At 37.5% G+C, this 27,650-nt stretch overlaps 3 protein-coding genes across 4 annotated transcripts in view; 1 reads left to right on the top strand and 2 right to left on the bottom strand.

The window, feature by feature from the left end:
• Positions 1–4,737, bottom strand: part of LOC306884373 (MAP/microtubule affinity-regulating kinase 3-like) — a 28,898-nt gene extending 24,161 nt beyond the window's left edge. Inside the window, exons 1-3 of one of the 2 annotated variants that reach the window (XM_079440169.1) lie at positions 4,617–4,737; positions 3,987–4,376; positions 1,576–1,886 (exon numbers count right to left, since the gene is read on the bottom strand). In XM_079440169.1, the coding sequence (XP_079296295.1) occupies positions 1,576–1,629 (54 nt within the window). In that variant the 5' untranslated portion in view covers positions 1,630–1,886; positions 3,987–4,376; positions 4,617–4,737. The remainder of the gene's footprint in view (positions 1–1,575; positions 1,887–3,986; positions 4,377–4,616) is intronic. The other variant, XM_079440168.1, reaches the window with a different exon arrangement.
• Positions 4,738–7,517: 2,780 nt separating this feature from the next.
• On the bottom strand, positions 7,518–14,292 carry LOC306884457 (eukaryotic translation initiation factor 5-like). Its single transcript, XM_079440328.1, has 12 exons — positions 14,209–14,292; positions 13,813–13,984; positions 12,043–12,322; positions 11,814–11,895; positions 11,539–11,711; positions 10,761–10,872; positions 10,460–10,587; positions 10,216–10,377; positions 9,795–9,956; positions 8,481–8,645; positions 8,238–8,378; positions 7,518–7,931 (listed from the first exon to the last, which is right to left on the bottom strand). The coding sequence occupies exons 3-12, from the start codon at positions 12,112–12,114 to the stop codon at positions 7,836–7,838; spliced, it is 1,293 nt and encodes a 430-aa protein (XP_079296454.1). The 5' UTR covers positions 12,115–12,322; positions 13,813–13,984; positions 14,209–14,292; the 3' UTR covers positions 7,518–7,835.
• A 5,089-nt stretch (positions 14,293–19,381) lies between these two features.
• LOC306884057 (uncharacterized protein) lies at positions 19,382–22,841 on the top strand. Its single transcript, XM_079439698.1, has 5 exons — positions 19,382–20,130; positions 20,222–20,315; positions 20,448–21,067; positions 21,207–21,305; positions 21,495–22,841. The coding sequence occupies exons 1-3, from the start codon at positions 19,535–19,537 to the stop codon at positions 20,640–20,642; spliced, it is 885 nt and encodes a 294-aa protein (XP_079295824.1). The 5' UTR covers positions 19,382–19,534; the 3' UTR covers positions 20,643–21,067; positions 21,207–21,305; positions 21,495–22,841.
• The last annotated feature ends 4,809 nt before the right edge of the window (positions 22,842–27,650 follow it).

Genomic DNA, 27,650 nt, shown 5'->3' with positions numbered 1-27,650 from the left:
ATGATTAAAGGTCACTTACACTTATTGTTGCACGATGCTTCATATTAGATTGTGATCCTCTCATTTTTGTGTTGGCAAGCTGAATAGCATTGAACCAAACAGACCTGTCTTTTCTGTGAGAAGAACTCATCAATACTTTCCCATCCACCAACACCAATACTGACGAGCTGCATCACTGCTGGAGTCTTTTTGACACCCAGTGCATGTGTGTGTGTGTGTGTGTGTGTGTGTGTGTGTGAGAGAGAGAGAGGGGCAGAGAGATTTGGGGCGGGTGGGGCCAAGCGGATGGGTGATACCTCATTTGACTTTTTTCAAAAGCGAGCAAGAACTGTGCATTAAAATATGTAGATTCTCGTAATTAATAGATGTCAATAAATAATCCACATAGAATAACTTTCACACACTGAAGCATTTACAGATGCCTTTAACTTAATACACTTAAATTTCAGTAAGCACACAATGTTCTATTTTAATTTAGCAATAAAAAAAGAGCAATTCATACAGATTTAGATAGAATGATAGAACGATAGAAGACAGATAGATAGATAGGATGATAGAACTATAGAAAACAGATAGATAGATAGATAGATAGATAGATAGATAGATAGATAGATAGATAGATAGATAGATAGATAGATAGATAGATAGATAGATAGATAGATAGATAGACGGACGGACGTATGGAATGGACAACTACGAACAGATGGAATGACAGAGACTGATGATAGAAAGACAGACTGACAGAATACAACAATAGATAGACAGACACAATGACAGACTGACAACAACAGATAGGCTAGATGATAGAATACTGATATAATGATAGAAAGACAAAGATGGAATGACAGATAGACTGATAGAATGTTAGAACAATAGAAAGAACGATAGATACATTTTAAAAAGACACAGAGAGAGAGAGAGAGAGAGAGAGAGAGAGACAGACAGACATCCGCTGGAAAAGTCAAAGAGCGTAACCTAGTGCCACAGTATTCACAGACACCTTTGAGGGGGACCTGCATTAGTGCGCGTGCTCAAGTCACCTTCCCTCACTGGTGACGTACCAGCAGCAACCTATAGACAGACTGACGCCAATGCGCAATATCTGCATCTTATCGGCGCATTAAACATGCCAACCCACGCACGGTCACTCACTGGCGTGCAGGACTTTAATCAAGCATATGTTGCACTCATAAGCAGAAAAGCAGCCAAATTACAGCTGCCCTGGACCCCATGCGTCACTTCAGCCTGGTGCCCCATCTGTCCAAAGACTGGCACAATACTGCTAATCCACTTAAAGCACCCGGTCAGCACATAAACGCGATATGGGATGCGACACTGCCCTTAATTCTGGAGGAAAATCATCTTGAATGAGTTTAGACGGCAGCTTCGTTTTGGCCATAATCGCGGTCTAGGTAGGCAGCTCTCCAGGTTTTGAGACACGGCCATAAACTGCGACGCGACAAGATCAAAATAACACACTCACAAGTAATCAATCAACACAGGATTGAGTCAGTCCACAGCAGTTATGACCGATTATTAACCAAATACTAAAACACGAATAGGCTAAGTACTTACATTTTCAGCCTTCCGCTCGTTGACGGTGGGCAGGGGGGCTCTTGTTGTTGACATACTGTTGATGGAAAGCTGCTTTCCCGGAATCACGCTTCAAGCAGCAGGTTTCGCGGTGCAACGAAGGGGATATATATATATTTGACAGATTACACGCTTGGTCAATATCATTGATTTGCTTGTAAAGCTGGTACGTTAACAAAGTTGTTAAAAGTTTGGGAGAAATATTCCGCTGACGTTACCGATTGCAAGCCATCTAAGAGATCCCAAAATAGCTAATGAGACCGGCTAACTTGTGCACTGTTAAAAACATAATACTTCCAGGCAAGGCCGTAACCAGGGTTTGAAAATTAGTGAGGTCCGAAGTAAGGTGTTAAGAATTGTGCTATAATAACACCCACAAATGTACTACATATAGCCTAAACTTCAAAATAGACAGACATGTAGATGATTGTGAAATATTTTTTATTCAATATAATGTTTTACATGTTACAAACTATTTACAGGCTATTTGCTATAGTGTTTCTCTGTGTGTGTGTGTGTGTGTGCGCGTGTTTGTGTGAGTGTGTGTCTTTCAATTTAGGCTTTTTTTTAAGAAATACATCTAATGTATTTTGCCGGAACCTTTTTGCCATTCTACACTCTCTCTGTTCTGTCTGTTTTGGAGGATAAACATTGTTAAATTAGACCTTCTTTATTGCATCACAATGGGCTATGTAACAATACTGATTACTGTAATAGATTTCCATAATAAACATTGCTATATGGATAAGTAATAATAACTTTGGCTGTGCTCTAATGCAGTGGTTGTCAACTGGTTAGGCCATTGAACCCACATTTTACCATGGACATTAAGCTGCGACCCTTTTTTTTTTGGAAATTGACATATATATATATATATATATGCCGTCTGAAAATTTCTTCTAGAATGATAATTTTTATCAAGCTCGTATATTTAAGTTCAGTAATTTCACTTAAATGACAATTAAAATGACCTATTAATTGACATTTAAGTGAAATTACTGAACTTAAATATACGAGCTTGATAAAAATGACCATTCTAGAAGAAATTTTCAGATGGCACTTAGAGGCTTTTGCATATATATATATATATATATATATATATATATATATATATATATATATATATATATATATATATACACACACACACACATACACACTGTATATAAGAAAATGCACATACTGATGAGAATGAGGTATAAGGTAACAGGTAAAGGTAAGGTAGCAATTCCAAAACAGTTTTTGTTATGTGAAGTTGGTATGTGATGAGACCACAGTCATTTAGAAATACATTACAAAAAAACACAGTGAAAATAAAGTGGCATTTTGAGGGTTAAGGTCTGTTACCATGGTAAATTTGCAGTGTAATTGAAGAGTGCGCGCAACCAGCACAGTATGACTGACAGGACTGGAAAGTTTTTTTTTTTTAGGTGAGGGAATTTTTATTTTATAACAAGTTATAAAAATAACGTTAGAATAATGACACCGACATAAAACTTGACAACATCTCATTTGACCGTAGATACTGAATGAGGAAAAAGCGTTTTTCTCAGGTAGGCCTACTGATAGAAGAGTCAACCGCTTTCACGCACGTCTTTCAAAATAATAGTCTAGCGTCAGAAAAAACAGAATTACGTTTGTTGTTTCTTTGACTGCACACTCCGCGACCCACTCAAAACGTTTTTGCGACCCACCAGTTGAGAAACACTGCTTTAATGAATGTTTTTTGATGACTTAAGGTTAACTAAAGAGCATGAGACGTCTGCTGGCCAGTAACGTTAACGTTATTTGGCATAGTAAGTTAGCCTATTTCATTCTGTAACAAACAGATTTGTATTATGCTATTGTTTTTGATAGTGTTATACATTTCTTTTAGATATTAACGATGATCACTGCGTTTGTCTTACCGATTGTGGTATCTTCCTGTCAGCAATTAAGTTACAGATTGTCTATAAGCTTTTTTTATGAATGTACAATGTTGCCAGATATTGCTACGAAAAACAAGCAATTACAAAAAGAAAGAAAAAGATATCCGAAATAAGTTCAAAGCTTGTGTTTTGTAAATAAGAATATATCACTAACACTAACGTTGAACTTTCCACTTTATAAACGTCCCAAAGTGTCACAATAAATTGGAAAAACGAGTCAAAAACACGTATAATAGGTGGATCTGGCAACAAACGGAGACTGCACCCGCGCTCTCACTCAACGCGCTCTCAAGCGCCGTTCACTGCGCTAGCTTCTCGCAGCAACATGAATTGCAAACACTCATGTGATATGAGGTGGTTTAAACGGCTAAATAATCATTCAGAGAGCTTGAGATTTTATTTTTGAATATAAAAAAATGACCGAGGTCCGGACCTCGGTGACCTCATAGCTGGCTACGGCCGTGCTTCCAGGCCTCCCGTCGATGTCTGCTTCATATTTCGGATGTCCGGTTCAGGTAACGTAACGTTAAGAATAGAGAAAATCACACTTCACGGGGCCTCCGCTGCGATCTCCCCCAAAGACAATCTGCTCATCGAGCGATCCTTTTAGCGGACGGTCCAGTTCATTCGGTGCTAACGGCAGCGGTCACAGGAGTCGGAGCCGCGGGGAGGACGCGCTTGTTGACGGTTCCATTCCACACAAACAGCCGCGTCTGTCGCCTCTCGTTCAAAGCGAGATCCAAGATGGCTGCCCGAGAGCGCAGGAGTTTCGAGCCGAGCCCTGAGAGAGACAGAGGAAGTGAGGAAACAGACGGATCCCTGTGTTCATTGGCGAGCGCCGCTTCCCTCAGAGATCTGTAGGTGTTCATATGGAAAAAAGGGGAAAACTTCGTCATACCATAACAACTGTAACACACCCTGCTCAATTGAAGTGCAATTTTACCATATATGGCTTGACCGTTATGCCAAATGAAGACACAGATTTTCAATTATTTAGTCAGTGTGTTTTGTTTAAAGGTGCACTTTTCAGAAAGATAGCTAGTTAAAAAATTGTACTCTGACATGAGATGAAAAGTGTATATGTATTCATCATACCGAAACCAGATTCCGGTTTTCTTGTACATGGAGCGGGTCGCCCCCTGCGGGCATCGCCATGTTGAGATCTCAGGACACAAAAAGGCCAATCTAACAATATTTTAGAATGAGCTTTTATCCCCAGGTGTGCTCACACACACACACACACTAGATTTGTCTTGGTAACAGAAATTACCAGTTCACATAAATACAAGAAAATATTTAGTAAGAAATAATGTATATAAAATATCAAGTAAATAGAATATATAAATGCCTAAACACAGACAAAAAAGTATACTAGATATTATCTTCAGATATGTGAGGTGATATGCAGTGTACAGAAACTGCTATTATGTACTTGCAGTTTAATAAATATAATTGAATTTGCATGTTGCATATGAAATATAAGAGTAGTACTGCTTGTGTTAAAATACTCCTAATTAAACTTAATCATGCTAAAAAAGATGATAATAAAATAAAATATAAAAATAAAATTGCAAAATATAACTGCCATATGTCTTGTATTCCGGTTAAAAGGTCCACTCACTGGTCTCACTCTGACCAAAACAATATATATATATATATACAGGTGCTGGTCATAAAATTAGAATATCATGAAAAAGTTGATTTATTTCAGTAATACATTCAAAAAGTGAAACTTGTATATTAGATTCATTCATTACACACAGACTGATATATTTCAAATGTTTATTTCCTTTAATTTTGATGATTATAACTGACAACTAATGAAAGTCCCAAATTCAGTATCAGAAAATTAGAATATTGTGAAAATGTTCAATATTGAAGACCCCTGGTGCCACACTCTAATCAGCTAATTAACTCAAAACACCTGCAAAAGCCTTTCAATGGTCTCTAGTTCTGTAGGCTACACAATCATGGGGAAGAATGCTGACTTGACAGTTGTCCAAAAGACGACCATTGACACCTTGCACAAGGAGGGCAAGACACAAAAGGTCATTGCTAAAGAGGCTGGCTGTTCACAGAGCTCTGTGTCCAAGCACATTAATAGAGGGGCGAAGGGAAGGACAAGATGTGGTAGAAAAAAAGTGTACAAGCAATAGGGATAACCGCACCCTGGAGAGGATTGTGAAACAAAACCCATTCAAAAATGTGGGGGAGATTCACAAAGAGTGGACTGCAGCTGGAGTCAGTGCTTCAAGAACCACCACGCACAGACGTATGCAAGACATGGGTTTCAGCTATCGCATTCCTTGTGTCAAGCCACTCTTGAACAAGAGACCGCGTCAGAAGCGTCTTGCCTGGACTGCTGCTGAGTGGTCCAAAGTTATGTTCTCTGATGAAAGTAAATTTTGCATTTCCTTTGGAAATCAAGGCCCCAGAGTCTGGAGGAAGAGAGGAGAGGCACATAATCCACTTTGCTTGAGGTCCAGTGTAAAGTTTCCACAGTCATTGATGGTTTGGGGTGCAATGTCATCTGCTGGTGTTGGTCCATTGTGTTTTCTGAGGTCCAAGGTCAACGCAGCCGTCTACCAGGAAGTTTTAGAGCACTTCATGCTTCCTGCTGCTGACCAACTTTATGGAGATGCAGATTTCATTTTCCAACAGGACTTGGCACCTGCACACACTGCCAAAGCTACCAGTACCTGGTTTAAGGACCATGGTATCCCTGTTCTTGATTGGCCAGCAAACTCGCCTGACCTTAACCCGATAGAAAACCTATGGGGTATTGTGAAGAGGAAGATGCAATACGCCAGACCCAACAATTCAGAAGAGCTGAAGGCCACTATCAGAGCAACATGGGCTCTCATAACACCTGAGCAGTGCCACAGACTGATCGACTCCATGCCACGCCGCATTGCTGCAGTAATCCAGGCCAAAGGAGCCCCAACTAAATATTGAGTGCTGTACATGCTCATACTTTTCATGTTCATACTTTTCAGTTGGCCAACATTTATAAAAATCATTTTTTTTGCATTGGTCTTAACTGATATTCTAATTTTCTGAGATACTGAATTTGGGACTTTCATTAGTTGTCAGTTATAATCATCAAAATTAAAGGAAATAAACATTTGAAATATATCAGTCTGTGTGTAATGAATGAATCTAATATACAAGTTTCACTTTTTGAATGGTATTACTGAAATAAATCAACTTTTTCATGATATTCTAATTTTATGACCAGCACCTGTATGTATATATATATATATATATACACACACACACACTGCTGCACAAGTCTTTGCAGACTGACTTTTGCTTGGCCTGTGCTTGCTTATTTTAAGTCCCATTACTGGAATCCCACATTTAATTGCACTCCCCCTCCCCCTTAAACATAAACAGCTATGTAATACCAAAAGTCTAGTCATCCTTATTGTAGGCTTCACTGTTTAAATCTCAAAACATGTTCCATTTTAATTAAATGCCAAAAGTCATGATCATCAAAGATAGAGGGGCTCATTCAATGGTGGAGTTTAGAGTCAATATGCCAGTTTACAGATGAATCTTCAGTTATGTATTGGTGTATGTGTGCCATCTAGTGGCCATTTTAGGCATGACCTTCAACCATAAGTCATTATTTTCCACAATAGATGCCAACAACTTTGAATAAATTTTACTACTACTTCACATACATTAATGAAAAAGATGTCCAAAGAAAACCCACCTAGACCACCCTGACTCCAAGTCGATGTCAGAAATGTTCTTTGCATATTTGAGGTAAACATGTTTTTGGGGGGCAGGGTTTCGGTGAGAAAGCATGTGGTTGAAGCAACGGGTCTTCTATAATAGCTGCCACCTCTGAAGTAAAGTGAGTGATGAAATCAAGTGATGCCAAAATGGACAGATTTGTAGTTCACCGTTATTCCTGTTCATTTCATGTATTCTGTTACACAGACTCAGGTTACAATCTTGTTTAGCTAAGAAAACAAAATCATCCACATGTACAGCAAAAACCTTTAATGATTTCAAGAAAAACAAATCAGATGTGCAGTATAAGCAAACCCATGCATCAAAGTCAAGCTCACAATACCACAAAATTGCTCAATAAGGACAATAAAGCTCAAAAGTTCTTAATACATCAGCAGCAAGTCGATGAAAGAGCTATATTAAAACCATTGTTGTAAATCAAATATAACTAAGGAGAAAGTGGGACAAAATAAGACTGGGGCTAAACAGGAGGCCACTGTGATCCATTTTATCAAGAGGAATGGGAAGTAGCAAGGTTCCAAGATGGCAAATGCTGTTTCACTTGTCATTTCTTTAGATGGCATCTATATCAAGGTCGTCATCCTCTTCTGCTTTCTCAGGCTGAACGGTCTCCACCTTCAGCTCTCGGGCAGAGGAAGAGTACACAACCTAATGACCAAAAACAAATGAGAAAGATGAAGAATCAGAACATCACAAGCCAGCACAACAGTCGCTCAAAAACACTCTAATTCCAGCCCAGAGAAGACTAATGTAATTACACTAATTACAGTCCCAGGGCTCCTGCTGACAGTTAAAATATAAAGCGGTTTCTCTAATTAACTACTACATTACCCCCTGTGTGTGGCTTGTGTAAGATTTACAGTTTGTCCATGCAATATAAATAAAAAAAACAAAAAACGGTGTATTATATATTCTCCCAAGTTTTTTCAAGTTTAAAAATGTGTAAGAAATTACCTCAACATTTTCATCATCTTCCTCCTCTTCTGCTTCACTCCCCTCACTCTCCTCCTCTGCCTCCTTCAGCCATTTGACAAAGGGAGCTGCCTTGGCATGGATCTCCTTGGCCAGCTCCTTGGAAACATACTTCTTGGATACCTTAAAACACAGGAAAATATATTTTTTGAGATTTGTAGTTCATAGTTCGTGACCCCAAAGTTATAAAATGCTCTATTAATCCAAATGATGAGTAGGTTGTACCTTCTCTGCCCACATGAGGATAACATCCTCCTCCAGGAGGTCAGCATCATAGAAGTCTTTGAGAATGATGGCCACTCGTGGCAGCAGCTGACTTTGATGAAGCTTCACCAGACACTCAAAGCCTCCCAGCAGATATTTCTGAGCTTTCTTATCATTGTGGCAGAACTACAGGAAAAGGAGAATTTGGTACTTTGATTTATGAATCAAAAGCACTTCGTTATCTTTTGCAGAACCAGTAGATCATTTAAAGGAACACTCCACATTTTTTGGAAATAGTTTCATTTTACAACTCCCCTAGATCTCTTACAGTAAATCTCAAACAGTTGAGTTTTACCGTTTTTGAATCCAATCAGCCGTTCTCCGTGTCTGGTGGTAGCACTTTTAGCTTAGATAATTGAATCGGATTAGACCATTAGCATTTGGTCATTAAAAATGACTAAAGAGTTTCGATAATTTTCCTATTTAAAACTTGACTCTTCTTAGTTACATCATGTACCATGGGTGCATCAGGCACAGTGATATTACGCAGCGCCTGAAAGTAGTCCCCGGCTATAACATAACTAGTTACCTAGCTGGGGACTACTTTCAGGGACTGCGTAATATCACTGCACCTGCCACACCCATGGTACGGCAGCAAATTTCCTTGATTATTACGCCGGAATGAGAGTATAGTTCCTAGCCACATCAGCCTAGAAAACGGCAACTTTTAATTTTCCGTCGGTCTTAGTGCACGATGTAACTACATTTTTTAATCCAATTCAATGATCTATGCTAAGCTAAAAGCGCTACCGCCACACCCGGAGATCGGCTGAATGGATTCAAAAACGGTAAAACTCAACTGTTTATCTCTTGGGGAGTTGTAAGATGAGCCTATTTCCAAAAAAGTGGAGTGTTCCTTTAAATGGATTTGACTTCATTTATCTAAGCAGTGGGTGAAAAGTGGTATATATGAAAGCAGCTCATTTAAAAGAGTCATTTACAGTCAAGACTATATTTAGCATGGCTTTACACTAGCATCATAGCTTGTCAGCAAGTCTCTGTGTCCTGCTATAAATACTCATCTATCACTTGGCCCAGATGGAAACTTTGTATGTGTGATACTAATTTTTGGAGCAAAATCTGCCAAATTCTGGGTGTAAAATGTATTAAATGGAGCTGAGAGTACTATACTTGGTTCAAAGCACAATCAAATTAACCCAAATATTTAATAAATTAACACAAGTGATTAACAACAGCAGAATGTCTCACATAGTTCTGTACATGCTATCACATTTAGAATTAAAACTGGTGTTTTTTATTTTTTCAAATACGTACCCGCAGGAAGTGACGTTTATATTTCTTGATCTGGTCTCTGATGTTCTCATCAAAAAGCAGTTCGCTCAAGATAAGTGGGCCCATGGCTCTCACATCCAGCCTTTCTGCTTCAGCCAGAATCTCCTTATCAGCAGAGTCTATTGCTCCACTCTCTTTCTTTTGCTGATCAGAAAAAAACAGATGCTCTTCAGTTGTTTGAATTCTAGTGGCATTGATAGAACCTTGGTTATTTATAACTATGTTCATTTATATCTACTACACAGGTATAAACGGTAAACTACCATTCAAAATTTGGGGGTCAATATATATTTGTAATTCATTATTTTATTTTATTTAAAAGAAAGCAGCACTTTTTTGACAAACTAATCAAAGGTGACAAAGACATAATTTAACAAAAGATTGTGACAGTGACATTATTTACTTTGACAAAGTTGTAGAACAAGTTGACCCTCTCCTCCAGGGTTTTCTCCAGGTCCTCGCTGAGGGTCAGGTTCTTAGCATGGTTACTGATCTCCTCCATACGCCGACGCTGGGCCTCCTCTGTGGTTTCCTCTGCCCAGTCATCGTCGTCTTCCTCACCATCCTGCACATCAACGTACACTTTAATATACTGGTTACAAATTCTATTAATAATATATGTATAGTTATTCACAGTTATCTCTTACCACAACATCTGGTGCATCTATGTCGTTATGGTTCCCAGCCTCACCACTTCCCGAGCCATTCTCCTTATCCTTCTTTTTGTTTTTCTTCTCTTTCTCCTTCTTCTCTTTCACACAAGTACTGTCAGTCTCTGCATTTCAAACAGGTTTGCAATTAATGGGGGTTTATAAAGCTTGTATGCAATGCTAACATCAGAAATATAAAAATCAAGTAGTACTATACTCATTTCCAACTAACACGAGACATAAATCTAATGCTAAATATAGTGAATAATAACAGTACATGCATTTGAACATGACTCACCAGGTGGGTTTTTGAGAATGAATGTGCACAGTTTGTTCCGAGTGTCCAGCATTCCCCGATTACCACAAGCCTTGCAAGCGCTTCCGATGGTCTGCTTCTTTGGGTTAACATGCTGAGAGACAAAGAAACTAACTGAACAACAGATACTATGAGGAACATTTCTGAAAATGAAACTACCTCTGAATTGTCAAAGGTGTTGATTTTCACTTAAAAAAAAAAAAAAAACACATTTACAGACTTTGTGCTCTGAATTGTGAGCACTAGTGTTGGTATTGTTAAACTAATATCAGTTTTTGTGAAATGGGAAAACAAATAAATAGGCAAAAACTGGAAATAAATCAGAGGTGTTGCTTTGGCACTAACTAAAATAAAATTGTGTTTAAGTACAATTACTAAAACTAAAATAATACTAAAGCTAAAAAAAAAAAAAAAAGAGCAGTCACTAAAACTTCAAATCTAAACTGAAAATATAAAAATAAAAGCAAAAAATTAAAACACTATAGAAGTATATAAATAATATTAAAATAACACTAAAGTAGACCAATGCTTTCACAAGCATGGCTATTTTGTCATCACTTTTGTAGGCGTTATGGAGGGCAAAGGACAAAATCGAGTGTCCTGAACATCACATGCCAACTGGCCTTGTACTTGCACCAAAAAAAACAAAAACATGTTTAAATGCCCTTCAGAAGGTTCTCTAAACATTATCTGACTGACGGCAAAACATTCATTTTTAACCATGAGTTTATTCAGCAAGCAAACCTTATTGTCAGCTTACCAGGTCAGTTTCAGGATTGTCACACTCGGAGCACAGCACAAACTTGCGGATGAATCCATCCAGCATGTCCTGCAGTTTGTTGGCTTCATGGGATCCGTTTACAATGTAGCGGTCATTCTTTGCATCAAACTGAGTCTGTGCCCCCAACTCACAGCCAAAATACTTAGTTGGATCTGAGGAAACAGCAAAGGGAAGAATACATACATTACTGTTCCACAGCAAAACACTACTGACAGAGTAAAAGTGGTGATTTAACCAATTATAAACAAACTTACAGGTTGGAGGCCTATTCAGTGCCTTTGCAACATCAACCATGTTGACAATGACCGTCTTGATTCCATTCCCTTTGCCTTCCACCTGTAATTGATAGTGGAAAAACTATTTTTTAAATATTCTCCAACTCAGTATCAGATTGTTACTGCACACAGCAGAAAGAGAATACTATTATGTGCAGAAATAATGTTTTTTTTTTATATGTAGCATTTAGACCAGTCTCTCTATTACCTTGGCAATCAAACGGGGCATCTTGTAGCGGTAGAACTGGTCCGACACATTGCGGTTGACATTGACAGACATTTTGAGTGATCTGAGGCACTATCAGCAAGATAAAGAGATCTTGAATGGGATTTTTTGGGTATCTTCTGTCTGGAGAAGAGGGGATGACATAAACAACTGCAAGTGTGCTCGGTCTCTGACATGAAAAAGATCTTGCCACAGTGGCTGCAAACTCCTCGCTCGTGGACTAGGTTTCCCCCGCTCGCGTTCCAACAGCTGCGCAACAGCTCTGAAAAGCAAAGAGAAATACACTGTATTATACATCACTTCCTCTTAATTTGAGCACGTTCCACTTGGTGACACATTTGGATTGGATTCGTTCTAAACTATTTTTGCTGGTAGAAGAAATATAGAAACTAACTGGCCAATTCGTATCCACAGCCAAATCACAGTTGTGCTGATATGTAGTACAACAGCATTACTTTCATCTGTAAAGCATATTATTAATAATGTAGGCCATTTCAGGGCTTATATCAAGACTGTAACCATACATTCTGGAGGACCAAACCAATGTTTAGTGGCCTTTTTTTATGTAGATTAATTTTCATTTATATTTCATTTATTTATATATATATATTTTTTTTTTTGTCATAGCGCTTGCATATTGTTGCTCTTTATTTTTAAGTCGCTTATAGGAATAACACCTAAAGTATTTAAAGTATATATAGTAAAATAAAAACTACATTTATTGTGAAGTAATCTATTTGAACTATATGCAAATAATATAACTTGAAAAAAAAAAAATTACATTCACTAATATTAATCTCTTAATATACGGTCTCCATTAATGTTTCTTGTCTCATCACATTCAATAATGAATTTGGGCACATCTGATTACTGTGGAGACTTGCTCCTCTGAATATCTACGGTGGTTATGGCACTGGCTTGTATGATCCACAATATACTTTTTATAAGATTAAAAAATGCAAAAAATAGTTTAATATTCTCTCTGTCATCTGGTATTAAAGGCAAACAAACGTCTGGCCGTGAATAATAAAAAAAAAAAAAACAGTCATGCAGAGGCCTTGATCAAGACCCTAGTTACCCACGTCACTGACTGCGTCAGCAGGTACAAGCATGACTCAAGCCAAAAGAACACGTGGTGAGGAATATATTCAAGAGCCGTGAGTTACGGGACAGAACAATATTTCCTATACCACACAAATAAAAGATCACGATCACGTGGTATTAAGCGCGTGCCTATTGGCTGGTCGAATTAAAAGTACATCACTCGAGCTGGAATTGTAAACGTTCAGAAATCACGTAACCGCATTTACTGGTTTAAAAATTATATCTATGTAAGCTACAGCGCAATATCGAGTCACCCGCGCTGCACCCAAGGTCGATATACACACATGGTTACCCGTTTGAACTCAACCCACTCCGCTATTTTCCCATCGAAATAAACGCATCGAATACCGACGGCAGTGCGTACATTACCCTAAATGATTAAACCAACTAGAAGTACATTACCTTAAACAAACCTCAGATTGGTAAAGTTGTGTGATCGTCACGGTGGTGCAGAGTGCGTCACGGTTAGCGCGCAAAAGCACCGCGACGCCATTTTGTTCCCCTCCGTCAAGCTATTTACACCCATTAGCTAGTTATAAAAGCCTCCAAAAACACTCGTTACCGAGACTTGGCTACCCAAAACGCATTACCAAATGTGTAATACATACTGACAAATCAGTTTATGCAAATTACCGAGCGGATACTCACCGTTTCCGTGAAATAAAGACATAAACACAACGCTAGTCGTCCACCGGCGCAGTGAAGGGTTGACAGTGGAGAGCCTGGAGATGTTGGGTCGTGATCCAAGAATGTAAAGACAGATTAGACCTGGGAAGTGCTGAGCGATGCAGCCGATGGATATCAGATCTCTGGAGAGAAGCTGGATTAGAAAAAGAGAGCTAGATTTGTCAAACGTAACTTGGCAACACACTTGCTATGATACTTATTAAGCTAAGCAGCTCTCCGGTTCGCCGTGACAAGAAAACAGACGGTTTTCTAAAAAGCTGCTTTGGCATTTGCTAGACTCAAACACTACAGATATGTCTGAGACGTGTTAATTTGCCAGCAGCTAGTGTTTTAATATCGATTCAAGTCGCGTCTTACCTTCCAGAACCTTCTTTGCTCCACGCAAAGGCAGAATGGGTTGAGAGCGCTGCTGGTGGGCGGGTACCTCGCCTGGAATCCACATAGCCCCGCCCCCCGCGGCCATTCATTGGCTAAAATCACTTCCTGTATTCCATTTCTTAACGTTGACTTGCTCCTTTTAGCGTCAATCATCACTGTGTACCACATAATCAACATTTATTTCGGTTTACGTTCTTCTAAGCAACTCATACTGTGCGATGGAGAGTTATAGGTTACATAAGTTAGCCTAGTTGAGGCTTTTTGCTTCGAACAAAATGCAGTGTCCACTAAAAGAAAATTTTGAATAAAGTTAATACAAGGAGTTAAAGTTTGTTAACATTTACGTTACTGTGACCCAAATAGTCTTTGCAAAATATATATATATTTTTTCTATGTTGAGGTAGAATTAGAATTAATATTGTCACCGCATGCAACTTAAATTCGCAAAAGATAAAAAAATAAAAATAAAAGTTATAAGGTTATAACATTTAGGATACTTTGACCTAAATAGTCATTACAGGTTACAGAGGTGTTGAGGTAGAATTAGATGTCCCCAAAAAAAGCACACTTAAAGTATGACTGGTGGCATGTAAGGCTCCATTTGTGTCAACTATTTAACGCAAACATAATTAATGTGAACAATGCGAACAAAACTAACAATAAGCAATACATTTGTTACAGTATGTTTTTATTTTTGTTAACTTTAGTTAATCAAAATACAGCTGTTCATTGTTAGTCCAAGTTAGCTCAGGCCCATTAAATAACATTAATATACACATACACTTTTGATTTTAATAATGTATCCAGTAGTGTTGGGAAGGATACTTTGGAAATGTAATACGTTACAGATTACAAGTTAACCTATTTAATATGCAATAAGTAGGCCTTTTCAATTACTTTATTAAAGTTACTATTTATTTAAATAAATTATTTTATGTCACTTTATAATAACGATATTAAGTGTATGAGACACAATGAATACGCTTCTGCTATAAATATAAATGTTTTCCCCTCAGTGAACCCACCATTGCTAGGCCTGCTGAACACGTGAGGCACCATTTAGTGAAGAACAATAACGTACGACTTGAACAGTGAGTATTAACGAGTTCTTATTGAATATATGTGTATTCGATATTATTGTCAAATACTATTATTAGCTTGTAAATGCAATTTGTGTGGAGTTGCTTTGAGAGTCGCCATGAGACATGGCTCGGCCTCGGTGTATTCAAGCTGTGTAATTTTCTGAAGTTTAGGTCTGCCATTTTGTGTAAATGTTTGGGAGCACCTGCGATGTTTCTCAATATAGCAATTCCCAACCTTCCAACTGGTTTTGATGAAAAAGCCTTGGAGAATGAACGGAAATGGATCGAAGACGAGATTAAGAAAAAAGATGTGAACGTGTACTTTGAATACAAAGATGGATGTCACATTTGCCCTTAGAAGACGCGAGGTTGTTGAAGATCAGCCCCTTGTATCTACACTCAAAAAACGATGGCCAGCACTCTTTATTGAGGAACAGGTATGTTTCTCATGTTTTACATAGTTGATTTTGAGTGCGTATGTGCTTACTTGAAATCTCTCTCCCTTTTTGTCATGTTTCTCACACAGGTTTATGCAGAATTTAGAAGGATCAGTCAAATAGACCTTAAATCCACGTCCCTTACATCACTGGATAACAACACCAGAAGCTTGCTGATACTCTTCAGGGCAAAAGTACAACAGCCAGGTGAGGATGACTTGGAAACTTTGCAGGACAATCTGGATGGACCGGTAGATCACAGGTTTTATTTAAATAGATAGTTCACCCCAACATAAATATTCTGTCTAGTCTTGTCAAAAGCACCGACCACGATACCATTTGGTATAAAAAAATAAAAATAAATATCCCGCTAACATTTGAGTGCTGTTGAGCAGATTTTGAAACACTGCTGATTGGCCAGAGTGTTCACACGCTCAACAGATTAGACTATATTTGGCTACAATGATCGCTTCATGCTCTAACTCAGCTTTTCTTTTATGAACGTGCAAAATGTTGGGTCTTTGCTTAGCAAGCAATAATGAAAAAGTTTTAAGTTTGATGGTTTTCAGTCCGAAATAGTTTAAAGTAGTTTGAATGTTTTGAAGGCAATACAATCTGTCATTCATAGATAGATAGATAGATAGTTGAGCTGCACGATTGACAAAAATCATAATTGTCGATTATTCCCTTAAAATTGTAATTGCGATTATTAATTATGATTATCAAAATTTACACTGAATGATGTTTATAGCATTGTTTGAAGCAACTGCATACCATATTTTTACAACTCTTGAAAAACCTTTATTGCTTTTCTATAATATTAAACCTCAAATGTGAATTATACATCAGATTGGTTTATTCTTTAAATAAAGAAAATCGAAACTGAATAGTACTATAATGTTATATTAAAAGAATGGAAAAACCCTTAAGATAACCTGTAGAAAGAAAAAAACACATCTTAAGCACGCAGGATAACATAAGTGGACTTTGAACGATTACATAATTATGGTATCTGTAATTGTAATTGCGATTAGAAAATCGATTAATTGTGCAGCCCTAATAGATAGATAGATAGATAGATAGATAGATAGATAGATAGATAGATGGATAGATGGATAGATGGATAGATAATAGATTTTAAATTGATAGATAGATAGTCAGATTATAGATAGATTGTCAGATTATAGATAGATTGTCAGATTATAGATAGATAGTCAGATGAGAGAGAGAAAGAGATAGACAGACAGACAGACAGATATACAGTCAGATTATAGATAGATAGTCAGATTATAGGTAGATAGACAGATTATAGGTAAATAGACAGATAGATAGATTATAGATAGATAGAAAAATAGATAGATGGTTTCAGTTCTTGAAAATAATGAATAGCATTCATATGAAAAGCATTTATGTAGGGCTGTCACGATAACGGCAATATCACAATACCGCGCTATTGACGAGCATAACCGCAGAGGAATGCAGCAACCAAAATATTTGCTTATTTTCTTTTTTTGTACGGTTACGCCCTTCTCGTTTTACACTTTGTGCATGTGTACTAGATATTAGTAATGATAACATAATATTTACCATGTTGATTTGTATAGAGGCTCAGTAGATTTGCAAGTCTAAACACTGTGAATGAGGCCGGTCGACTGATTGCGTGTGATTAGCTGTGTCTCTCCTTCAGGCTGAGTTATGTATATTGTGAAAATAGGTTGTCATGTCCAAGAAAAGCGAAATCTGGCTTAGCATAGACGCATTACTGGTCTTTGAATGCTGAGACTTTGAACTTGCCGCTCAAAGTTAAAATGATTTCAACAGCGGGTTTCATTACAGTCTCTCCACCCTCAATACCACGACTGAGGTGCCCTTGAGCAAGGCACCGAACCCCCAACTGCTCCCCGGGCGCCGCAGCATAAATGGCTGCCCACTGCTCCGGGTGTGTGTTCACGGTGTGTGTGTGTTCACTGCTGTGTGTGTGCACGCTGGATGGGTTAAATGCAGAGCACGAATTCCGAGTATGGGTCACCACACTTGGCCGTATGTCATTGTCACGGCACTTTCACTTTATATATACTGAGTGATTTTGACAGTGTGGTGAAGTCGTCTTCTCTGTTTTGCAGTAAGCTGTATGTAAACTCCAAACTTTTGAATGGTATAGTGAATGTTACAAAAACTTTTTATTTCAGATAAACACTGATTTTTCTATTCATCAAAGAATCCAGAATAAAATGTACTCAACTGTTTATATTGATGATGATGATAATAATAAATGTCTCTTGAACAGCAGATCAGAATATTTTAATGGTTTCTGAAGGATCATGTGACTGGATTAATGATGCTGAAAATTCAGCTTTGATCACAGGAATAAATTACATTTTAAAATATTTTCAAATAGAAAGCAGTTATTTTAAATAGTAAAAAAAAAAAGAAAAGAAAAGAAATCACACTATGACTGCTTTTAGTGTATTTTGGATCAAATAAATGCAGGCTTGGTGAGCAGAAGAGACTTAAAACAATAAAAATCTTACTGTTCAAAAACTTTTTGGATGAGACTAAAAGGTCAGGTTCGACTGAATATCGTGTCTTTTTTCATTTAAATCTAGATGGCCCATGGAAACCTCCATGAACATAGCCTACTTGACTTGACCAAAAAATCGCAGGGGACGAATTTACATTTTATTAAAAAGTGTTTAGCCTACATATTCTACACTCGTGGCGCACGCACACATTAGGATAGGTTAGATGCCTGCCTCCGTTCTGAGTCTTTATCAAGCACTTTACTGATTCATCTGCTCTCCTCTCCTCCTCCTGCCTGGCTCTTTGGCCCGCTTCACTCACTGCAGAGCAAGCCTCTGCTGCTGTGAAAACGGGGGAAAAGCCGACAGGAAGTTGCGGTGAAGCGTTCTTTTGAGAAGCAGAAAGGTTCTTCAGATGTTAAAGGTTCTTTATGGAACCATTTAGACAAAAAGGTTCTTCTATGGCATCATGAAGCACCTTTATTTTTATGCCCGATTACCAATCCAGCCCTGGGCACACCCAAAGAACTAGGTTTCATTTTCGTTTTCTCTTAAATGCTGTCAAAGCCTTCACACCTAAAACAACCAGTTGGTTAGCCCCAAACCATTGGCTGGAATGTTTATTCATGAGGTAAATTTCCAGTATACCTGCTTTTCCTGCAAGCTCACTATATACTCTGATGTATTCGGTGGGACAAGCTTTTTATTTGTGTCAGTCAAGTATGGAGTTTAAGCTAACGAAAATGCAAAGCTTTTTGATAAGAAGGAAAACACAGAATGGGAATAAAGACAAACCTTTAATGAAAAAAATAGAGCACAGAGATGGTAAGCAGTCTCTTGTTATTTTTCTATTAACATTGATCTCACTCATTTATGAAAGTAAGTGTCTTTGCTCTTGTTGGAAAAGCCAAAATCTTTCCATCGGTATACAATGCAAGCATATTGTTTAAAGTATTTCAACATTTTGTTTGCTGCCATGGTTTGACGAATCACATTAGTTGTTTAGTAATTTATTAAAATTACATTAGAATCACATTGTCGCATACAATGTCTTGAATACACATTTTAAAAGTACTTTAAAGAAGAGGAAAAAGACTACTTAAAGTAGTCATATGGTGCAAACAATACGCAGCAAAAAACGTTCCTCGTTATATTATAAAATATCAGAGAATTTGACTTTTTATGATAAAAGGTTAGTTCAGCACAATTCCCCAAAACATTGGGAATGAATAATTCAAGAGTTTTGAAATAATGTTTAATATTGAAGATGTGTACATTCACATCTATCAAAGTGCCAGCCCACCCCAGCTTTTTTTTTCTTTATGATGCACACTCTTATTTGTCATTGAACCTTTTACCAGGGGAACAGACATCTGAATGCAGTTCACAGCAGTCTGGAGTTCCTGATCTCATTGCTCTAGATGTTGAAGCACGTAACGAAAGAGTGCTTCATTCTCTCAGAATAATTCTGAGTGACCAGTCAACCCCTGAGGATTTTGATGCTACAGTTGAGGTGTTGAAAACCTTGAGCAAACTGAATAGCAACTACTCTCAAGACTGGCTTTGTGAATCCCTCCAGGAAATAAATCAGTTTGTGGAGAACCACTTTCCCAAGCTGCCAGCAGAGAGACCACAAGAATCTCAGTTCGAGCAGATACAGGACTTTCTAAAGAGCGTACAGAGCATGATTTATGATGAGGCGCTTCGATTAACACCTGCACTGAAAGATGCTGGGCTGCTAGATCATCTGAAGGACAGTTACAGCCGTCACCTCTTTACCAACCTGGACCTGCTCCTAAACAGAGATCTGTCTGTAAAAGAGATCTTCTGCCTTCTACTGTGGGGAAAAGATGTTTTCTTCAGGTATACAATTGATTTTTGTTTATTTTTCTGTAAATGTACTTGTAATAAACAAATGAAGCATGAACTATTGACAAATTAATTTATGTTACAGTTCAGACTCACAGTATTTGTTCAGAGTGGGTGACCCTCTGCTGTTGACGGGATGGTTTCAGAAAGCAACGGAGAAACTGCTTCCAAAACTAAAGGTCATGATATGCTCCATCTGTATTTGTTAAAATTATGATCTTGTAATAGGCTAAAAAAAGAGCACCCAAAATTAGCAAAACATTTAGGAAGGACATAAAACATGTGTCTCTGTCCCACTTCAACTGTCACAGGATGATATCTCCAAGACGCTACAGAAGATCCTGAACTATGATGAGCAACTTGGACATAATGAAGACTCAATGGATGAAGAAACTTTCATCAGAGTTCACTTAGATGTCATTCAGGTAAAGAAAACAATGTGCAAGGCTAGGTTTTTCTTGGTTATAAAAAGAGGAATTTTAATGAAGCTCCTAAACGTATGTTAGGGAGGAGCGAGCCCATCTAATCTTTCAATCAACAGCCAGAGTATATAAGCAGCTGCTTACCTCTCTCCAGTCTCAGCTGTTCCAGCATCCCTCCACCTCCCCAATTTCCACCTTCTTCTTGCCCTTTGTAATCACCTCATATCAAGTCCCTGGGGGGTATATCAGAGCTCGTGCGGAAGCTGCTTCATTGAGCCCCTCATCAGTGGACAGCAAGCCAAATAAGTTTACTCTATTTCCTAATGATTACATGGGCAAACGAACTCGTTAAATGGTTTTTAAATATGATGTACTGCACACTTATTTTATGTTGTTTTGTCTTTACAGTGTCTGAATGCTGTTATTCAGAGTTCTAAGGAATTTAGTCACACGCTGATGAGAACGACACAAACGCTCTGCCTTAAAGAGCTTCATCAGTTTGTTCAGGAGTAAGTGTCTAAAATGTCTTCACATTATCTATCTGTGTATTGTTATGTAATTTATTTATTATTCTCTTCTTAAAAATATACTAAAATATTATGAACATTAAGATGAACTTTTAACTAATTTTCTATATATTTTTTGTAGGTATGTGTATGTAGCGAAAGAACGCCTGGAAAAACAGCAACACTTGAAGAACAAGTCTGTGCATCTGTTTCGGCTCATCAGCACCTGTAGGCAACTCAGGTGATTTCTATTTTTAATTATTCATATATTTATATATTTATAACACTTGTCAGTGTATAATTAACTGGCATTTCTCTATCCATAATTTTCTGATTTATCCTGCATTAGGTTCATACACAGGCAACCACAAAACTAAAACTATAGTTTTGTCATAAAAAGAGCTTTATGTATATATTTATTTTGCTGTAGATTTTTTGCTCCTAAACTCAACAATCCGGACACGAACAACAGTGATGACCTCTCAAACATCCTCCTCATGTTAGTGGAGATGGAGGATCACGTTCTGTCTATTGTACAGAAGGTGATGAAACCCGTAGCACAGGTAACATCATTTCATCATAAAGAGTTTGAGGAAAGGAAAGTTGAGGGATTTCCCAAATTCCAAACAGGGAATGTTTCAGTCATCAATACAGATGAATATTTCTTATCTTACATGCCTGCCCATCAGGCTTTTCAACAATGAAGTGGTAACCCTTTGTAATAAGGTTCAGTTTGTTTACTTTAATGCAGTTAGTGCGTTATGAACTAACAATGAACAATACCTGGAGTGTTAATTATGGGAAAATGGTTGTTTATTGTTCATGATATCTAAAGCATTGTGTTTATGCACTCTAGAGGGCAGGATTTTGGGGTTGTGTTCATTTATTTATTTTTTGTTGCTATAGACCAAATTCAGGAAAAACATGAAAATAACTATAGTTTCTATTAGGGCTGGACGATATGGCCAAAATTTATATCACGGTATATTTCTTAATTTCGGTCGATACGGTATAATTCCGATATCGATATGAACTCTATTTTAAAAAAGCCTAATAAAAACTGCCAAGAATATGAACTGCCAAGAATATAATAGATGTGTGTACCTACAAACTTATGAAAAATAAATTTGCCAAGTCTACGAAACCTCCTCCTATAAAACTATATATTTTATGTATATATAGCCTATATATAAAACGCACAAATAAATAATGTTCACCTTTTATTTGTATTTAGCCTTCATACAAACAAGAAATGTGAAATCACTCTCAAATAAGCATCTCAGACTCACCTTATTAATATTAATATCTCTAAATTCAAACTATTGGCTAACATACATTACCGGTCAAACGTTTTTGAACAGTATGATTTTTAATGTTTTTTAAAGAATTCTCTTCTGCTCACCAAGCCTGCATTTATTTGATCCAAAATACAGCAAAAACATTCTTGCTATTTAAAATAAATGTTTTCTATTTTAAAATATTATAAAATGTAATTTATTCCTGTGATTTCAAAGCTGAATGTTTAGCATCATTACTCCAGTCACATGAGAAATAATTCTAATATTCTGATATACTGCTCAAAAAACATTTATTATAATGTTGAAAACAGCTAAATATAATTTTTTTCAGGTTTCTTTGATGAATAGAAAGTTCAGAAAAACAGAATTTATCTGAAATACAACTCTTTTGTAACATTATAAATGTCTTTATCAATCACTTTTGATCAATTTAAAGCATCCTTGCTAAACAAAAGTATTCATTTCTATGATTTCTTTCCAAAAAAATTAAAAATAAATAAATTATACTGACTCCAAGGTTTTGAATGGAATAGTGTATAAATGTAACAAAAGCTTTTTATTTCAGATAATTGCTGATCTTTGGGTCTTTCTATTCAAAGAATCCTGAAAAATATGTACTTGACTGTTTTAAATATTGATCATCAGCAAATCAGCATATTAGAGGGATTTCTGAAGGATCATGTGGCACTGAAGAGTGATGCTGAAAATTTAGCTTTGATTACAGGAATAAATTACATTTTAAAATATATTCAAACAGAAAACAGTTATTTTAAATAGTAAAAATATTTTACTGTTTTTGCTGTACTTTGGATCAAATAAATGCAGGCTTGGTGAAGAGATGAGAATTCTTTAAAAAACAAACAAACAAAAAATGTTAAAACCTTACTGTTAAAAAACTTTTGACTGGTAGTGTAGGCTGATTGTTCTTATAGATTTAAACAAATGTGCTTCAGCCAGGATAAAGAGTATGAATAGTGCTCTGAGTTGCTACAGAAAAAAAAGAGCAACAACAAAAGCATGTTGCTTGAGAATGTCTTTTCTGAAGACATAGAGATAGATTCATATAAAACACCCGCGACACGTTTTGATTTTGAAACGTGGTGTAGTGCTCATGTTTATTCAACATCAAGTCAAACACCACAAATAAATCAATGTATGAGAAACACTGGTAATGTATATCGAAATATCGAAAATGTGTTTAAAAATCATATCACCATTATTGAAAAAAATTATATCGCGATACATATTGATATTGAATTATTGTCCAGCCCTAGTTTCTATGTACTATGAACTATGTACATTTCTAGACCCTTTTAAGACATTATTTCAAAGAAAAAGATGGGCAAATTCAAGTACTGACAGAGGCAATCAAAAAGCAGTGTGCATCTCTGCCTCAGACTGAAGAGGCAAAAGAAATTCAGGAGGTTGGTTCAAATACCCAGTCTAACTCAAATTTAAAAAAACAAACAAAAAAAAAAACATACTATTTCACACTTATTCTCTGCTCCTCTGCCCCACTTTTCTTTCTGACAGATCTTTGTGAATGTATCCTATGACTGTGTTTCATGCGTGTATCTGGATTGCCTGATGGAGAGCAAGTTCAGACGGCTAGAGAGAAGATGGGGAAATGTTGGAGAAAGGATGAGAGAGGATGCTCTCAATTTTCACAACACATTTGCTGAACTGGTAAGAAAAACTCTATAACATTTAATTAAATTACACTCTTAAAAAGGTTAAAAATGGGGATGTCCACACCGATGCCATAGAAGAACCACTTTCAATTAACAAGTTTTAAAAGCACAATTTTTTTTCTAAGTGTGAAGAACTATTATGTATCTGTTTTACAGAATGGCAAGGATGACCAGAGGAACCATCTCCTTCAGAGGCTCAGTGAAGTTTTACTTCACAGTGATGTAGAAGTACTCAAGATTACCTGTTGTTATTTATTCAGAGATTTCCCTCAGGACAGGTAAACTTGCAAATAGCACTTAGTAGCCTATATACGTTGTACACATAATTAAAGGCCTGGAAATGTGTGTGTTTTTTTATTTTATTTTGTTTTCATCAGACAGCGCAGTAAAGCCTTCTTCTGAATGTTTTGCAGTGAGCGGTATGTACCTGGTCTGCTGCGCTGGAAGGGGGTGTTATCAGAGCGACAGGTGAGGGAAGTGCTGGATGCGAGCCGGGACCTCAGCCGCCAACTAAAGCCTAGCCGCGTCACCTGTCAGACTCTGAAGGGACTTTTTTGTTTTCTTTCATATGAATAGCACCATCAGGCAGAATTGTATAAATCTTTGTTTACAAGTTTAATTTGATGACATAACTGTTTTGTGACATTCATTTATATCATTTATGTTATACTGGTACATTAATATTTTCATCAGATATTACAATATTTGCTTTTACCTGATGACCTTTTGATGTTACTTGAAAATAGGAAATAATGTTTATATCGGACCACTGGAGAAAAATTAATTACCCGTTTACTCTTTTTACCCTTTTAATCTTTTCTATGATCATATAATTTTCACAGAGTTATTTATTTTGACTTCTACCGTCTACATTGTTACAAAAGAGGATTGTAACAACATGTCCAGCTATGAACCTAAATTATTGTTATATTATTTAATAGTTCAGTCAGGACCACTCTGTTTGATAAAGATTACTGTAGAGGTCCTGAACATTGAGGGGTGAAATCCCTGAAGCCTAATGCAATTAGCAGATCTGAAATTCCATCCAGAAGTGATACAAGTCTGTAAATGAGACTGGACAAGATTAAACAATTAGCTGATAGATGATTTTTGTGGACAAGAAGTGATGGAGGAGGGTAAGCGCATGTCTGTGCGACAGACCAAAGCAAGTGTGAGTTTGGATGAAATTATATAGCTTATTTAATTGTAGTGGGAGGAGTTACAATCAACTGGCTTTGTGTATCTTTACCTTATTTGTGTTGAACTTACTGAAGTAGAGTTTCTTTCCTTTGTTTCTATGATTGTACTCCATGATTGAGGGAAATGGGAGAAGTGAGTGTTACCTTCTGAGTCTGTTTGATTCAGCTTTTTTTTTTTTGGTTCATAAGTTTAATGATTCATTTATTTTTGTGGGGTTCGTAGGGAAGTGGGTGCCATTTGTTTTGAATTGGACTTTTTCTCCTGTTTATGTTAGTTAGGGAGTTAAAGGGGTCATATGATGCAATTACAAGTTTTTCTTTCTCTTTGGAGTGTTACAAACTGTTCGTGCATAGATAAGATCCCTAAAGCTGCAAAGACTAAAGTCTCAAATCCAAAGAGATATTCTTTATAAAAGTTAAGACTCCACGCCCCCTAAAACGGCTCATTCAAACACGCCCCCACATGTCTACGTCACGATGTGGAAATATTTGTGTAATGCCGCCCAAACGTTCACGCAAAGAAAGGCGGCATGATTTCAGTAACCGCAGTAGTGTTGATGCAGCATGTCAGGGAGACGCTGTGTGCTTCTATGCGAAAACAAAAGCACTTTATTATGGCCTTCTGAAAGTAGATACAATTAGGAATCATTGGTTAAGATTTACAACACAACAGCACAACCCAAATGTTCGAATTTATGCAACGCATTTTATGGACGAGAGTTTTTTGCACCTAGTAGAGTACAAGGCAGGCTATGCATGAAGGCTATTTCTAAAAATAAAAAGGTAAATTCTGACTTTGCTGTGACAATCTGGCGCTTCTGAATCAGCGACTGGAAGTATGTTTTGTTATTAGTTCAAGTATTTTCTATTGACTGTTCAAATGCGGAGTTTTGCACGAAACGCGTCATTGTGTGTGTGTGAGAGGGGAACAGGGTCACATCACAGCGGAGTGTACTGCCCGTCAGAAAACACCTTAAACGCGGCTTGTGTACTGCAAATACATACGAGCATCATCCCTGTGTCTGTCACACGACTCTGTTTCCCTTTCGGGGCTTGAACTGATAAAACTAACTTGAAAGCTGAAGCTCGCGATTGTGGTAAGGGGCGTTACATTTCTGGCGCGTGCTTGTGGTGTTCGGCCAATCACAATGCACTGGGTCAGTTGGCCAATCAGAGCAGACTGCACTTGTTGGAAGGAAGGGCTTGAGGCGGGGCATAGAGGAACTACAATAATGTACAGTATTTGAATTTTTTTTTTAAAGGGGACCCCTATTTAAATTTTTATTTTATTTTTTTTGACGACTGCCGGAAAAATTTTAATAAAAAAAAAAAAAAATGTAAACATTGAAAATCAGTTGTTACATTTTTAATGAATGTAACCGCAGCAGAAATATTGAAACAATGGCATTAACAAAGATGGCCAGATTTTAAATGGAAAAAAAGTTGGTTGAGTGACTACAACATGTTAAAATAAAGTTTTGAAGGTTTCATAAAATAATAAACCTCACATTTCAGACTTTAAACCCTTTTTAAGAAAAGGTATATGAATCAAAATGATGATTGTAGATACTTTTTTATCCAAATTATTTAGATTTTTATTTTCCATTAACCAGTTAAACTTTGCAACAGTGCTTCAAAATTCAGTCTGATTTTTCCATTGGTTTTATGAAAAACATATCTGTTACTTATGGTAACCCTCATTCCCTGATGGAGGAAATGAAGACGCGGTGTTGAAGTTCCAACACTTGGGGTCGCTCCTGGTAGCTCAGACACCTCTGACGACATTGAGAAAAGGCCAATGAAAGTGGCGAGCAAAATATGCAAAGCTGGCCATGGCCTGGAGTTCCGGATATAAATAGGCCGGTGCAGCATTTGCTCACTCGTTCTGTTCTGAGGAGTCGAAAAGCATCTCAACCCACTCAGCAGCAGTTCAGAGTTGTGGCATAAGGGACACAATGTCTCTGTTCCCTCCATCAAGGAACAAAGGTTACTATACATAACTGAGACGTTCCATTTCAGTCGGTCACTTCGACATTGTGACCGACAGACCGATGAGGGAACAGGGGTTCACCAGCATTCATCACAGAAGGCACTTCCTGCGAGTGGCAGGCCGTGGTTCAGGCTTGACTGCTGGCCTGGTTTGGCCTGTTGCGGGCCTATCCTATCCTGGCCGAAAAGGGGGCCTTCCACGATTTTGTCATTTCCTCTTGCACTTCCAACTGGGGCAGGGGACGGCTTAGTGTCGCGCTCCGCACCCAGAATCTAATCGTCCAGCCGTGAGTGCTGGGGACAGGGTAGAGGTGTCCACTTTAGCCTGATGCTCTTGGCAAGCACAGCCGCCATCATGGCGTCGGCCTCAGATTGAAACTCAGCACTGGAAGGAGCTGGTTCAGCTGAG

This window comes from Barbus barbus, assembly GCF_936440315.1.
Source record: "Barbus barbus genome assembly, chromosome: 18".
Lineage (NCBI taxonomy): Eukaryota > Metazoa > Chordata > Actinopteri > Cypriniformes > Cyprinidae > Barbus > Barbus barbus.
The sequence above is the reverse complement of the archived record's forward strand: the minus strand, read 5'-3'. Positions and strand labels throughout refer to the sequence as shown.

Bases quoted from the DNA above. Each gene is read 5' to 3' on its own strand.
- LOC306884057 (XM_079439698.1), top strand. From the start codon at position 19,535: ATGTGTACATTCACATCTATCAAAGTGCCAGCCCACCCCAGCTTTTTT. The intron at 20,131-20,221 runs GTATACAATTGA...TTTATGTTACAG, and splicing joins GGAAAAGATGTTTTCTTCAG to TTCAGACTCACAGTATTTGT. The intron at 20,316-20,447 runs GTCATGATATGC...CAACTGTCACAG, and splicing joins AACTGCTTCCAAAACTAAAG to GATGATATCTCCAAGACGCT.
- LOC306884457 (XM_079440328.1), bottom strand. From the start codon at position 12,114: ATGTCTGTCAATGTCAACCGCAATGTGTCGGACCAGTTCTACCGCTAC. The intron at 10,873-11,538 runs GTAAGCTGACAA...TTTGTCTCTCAG, and splicing joins ACAATCCTGAAACTGACCTG to CATGTTAACCCAAAGAAGCA. The intron at 10,378-10,459 runs GTAAGAGATAAC...GTTGATGTGCAG, and splicing joins TAGATGCACCAGATGTTGTG to GATGGTGAGGAAGACGACGA.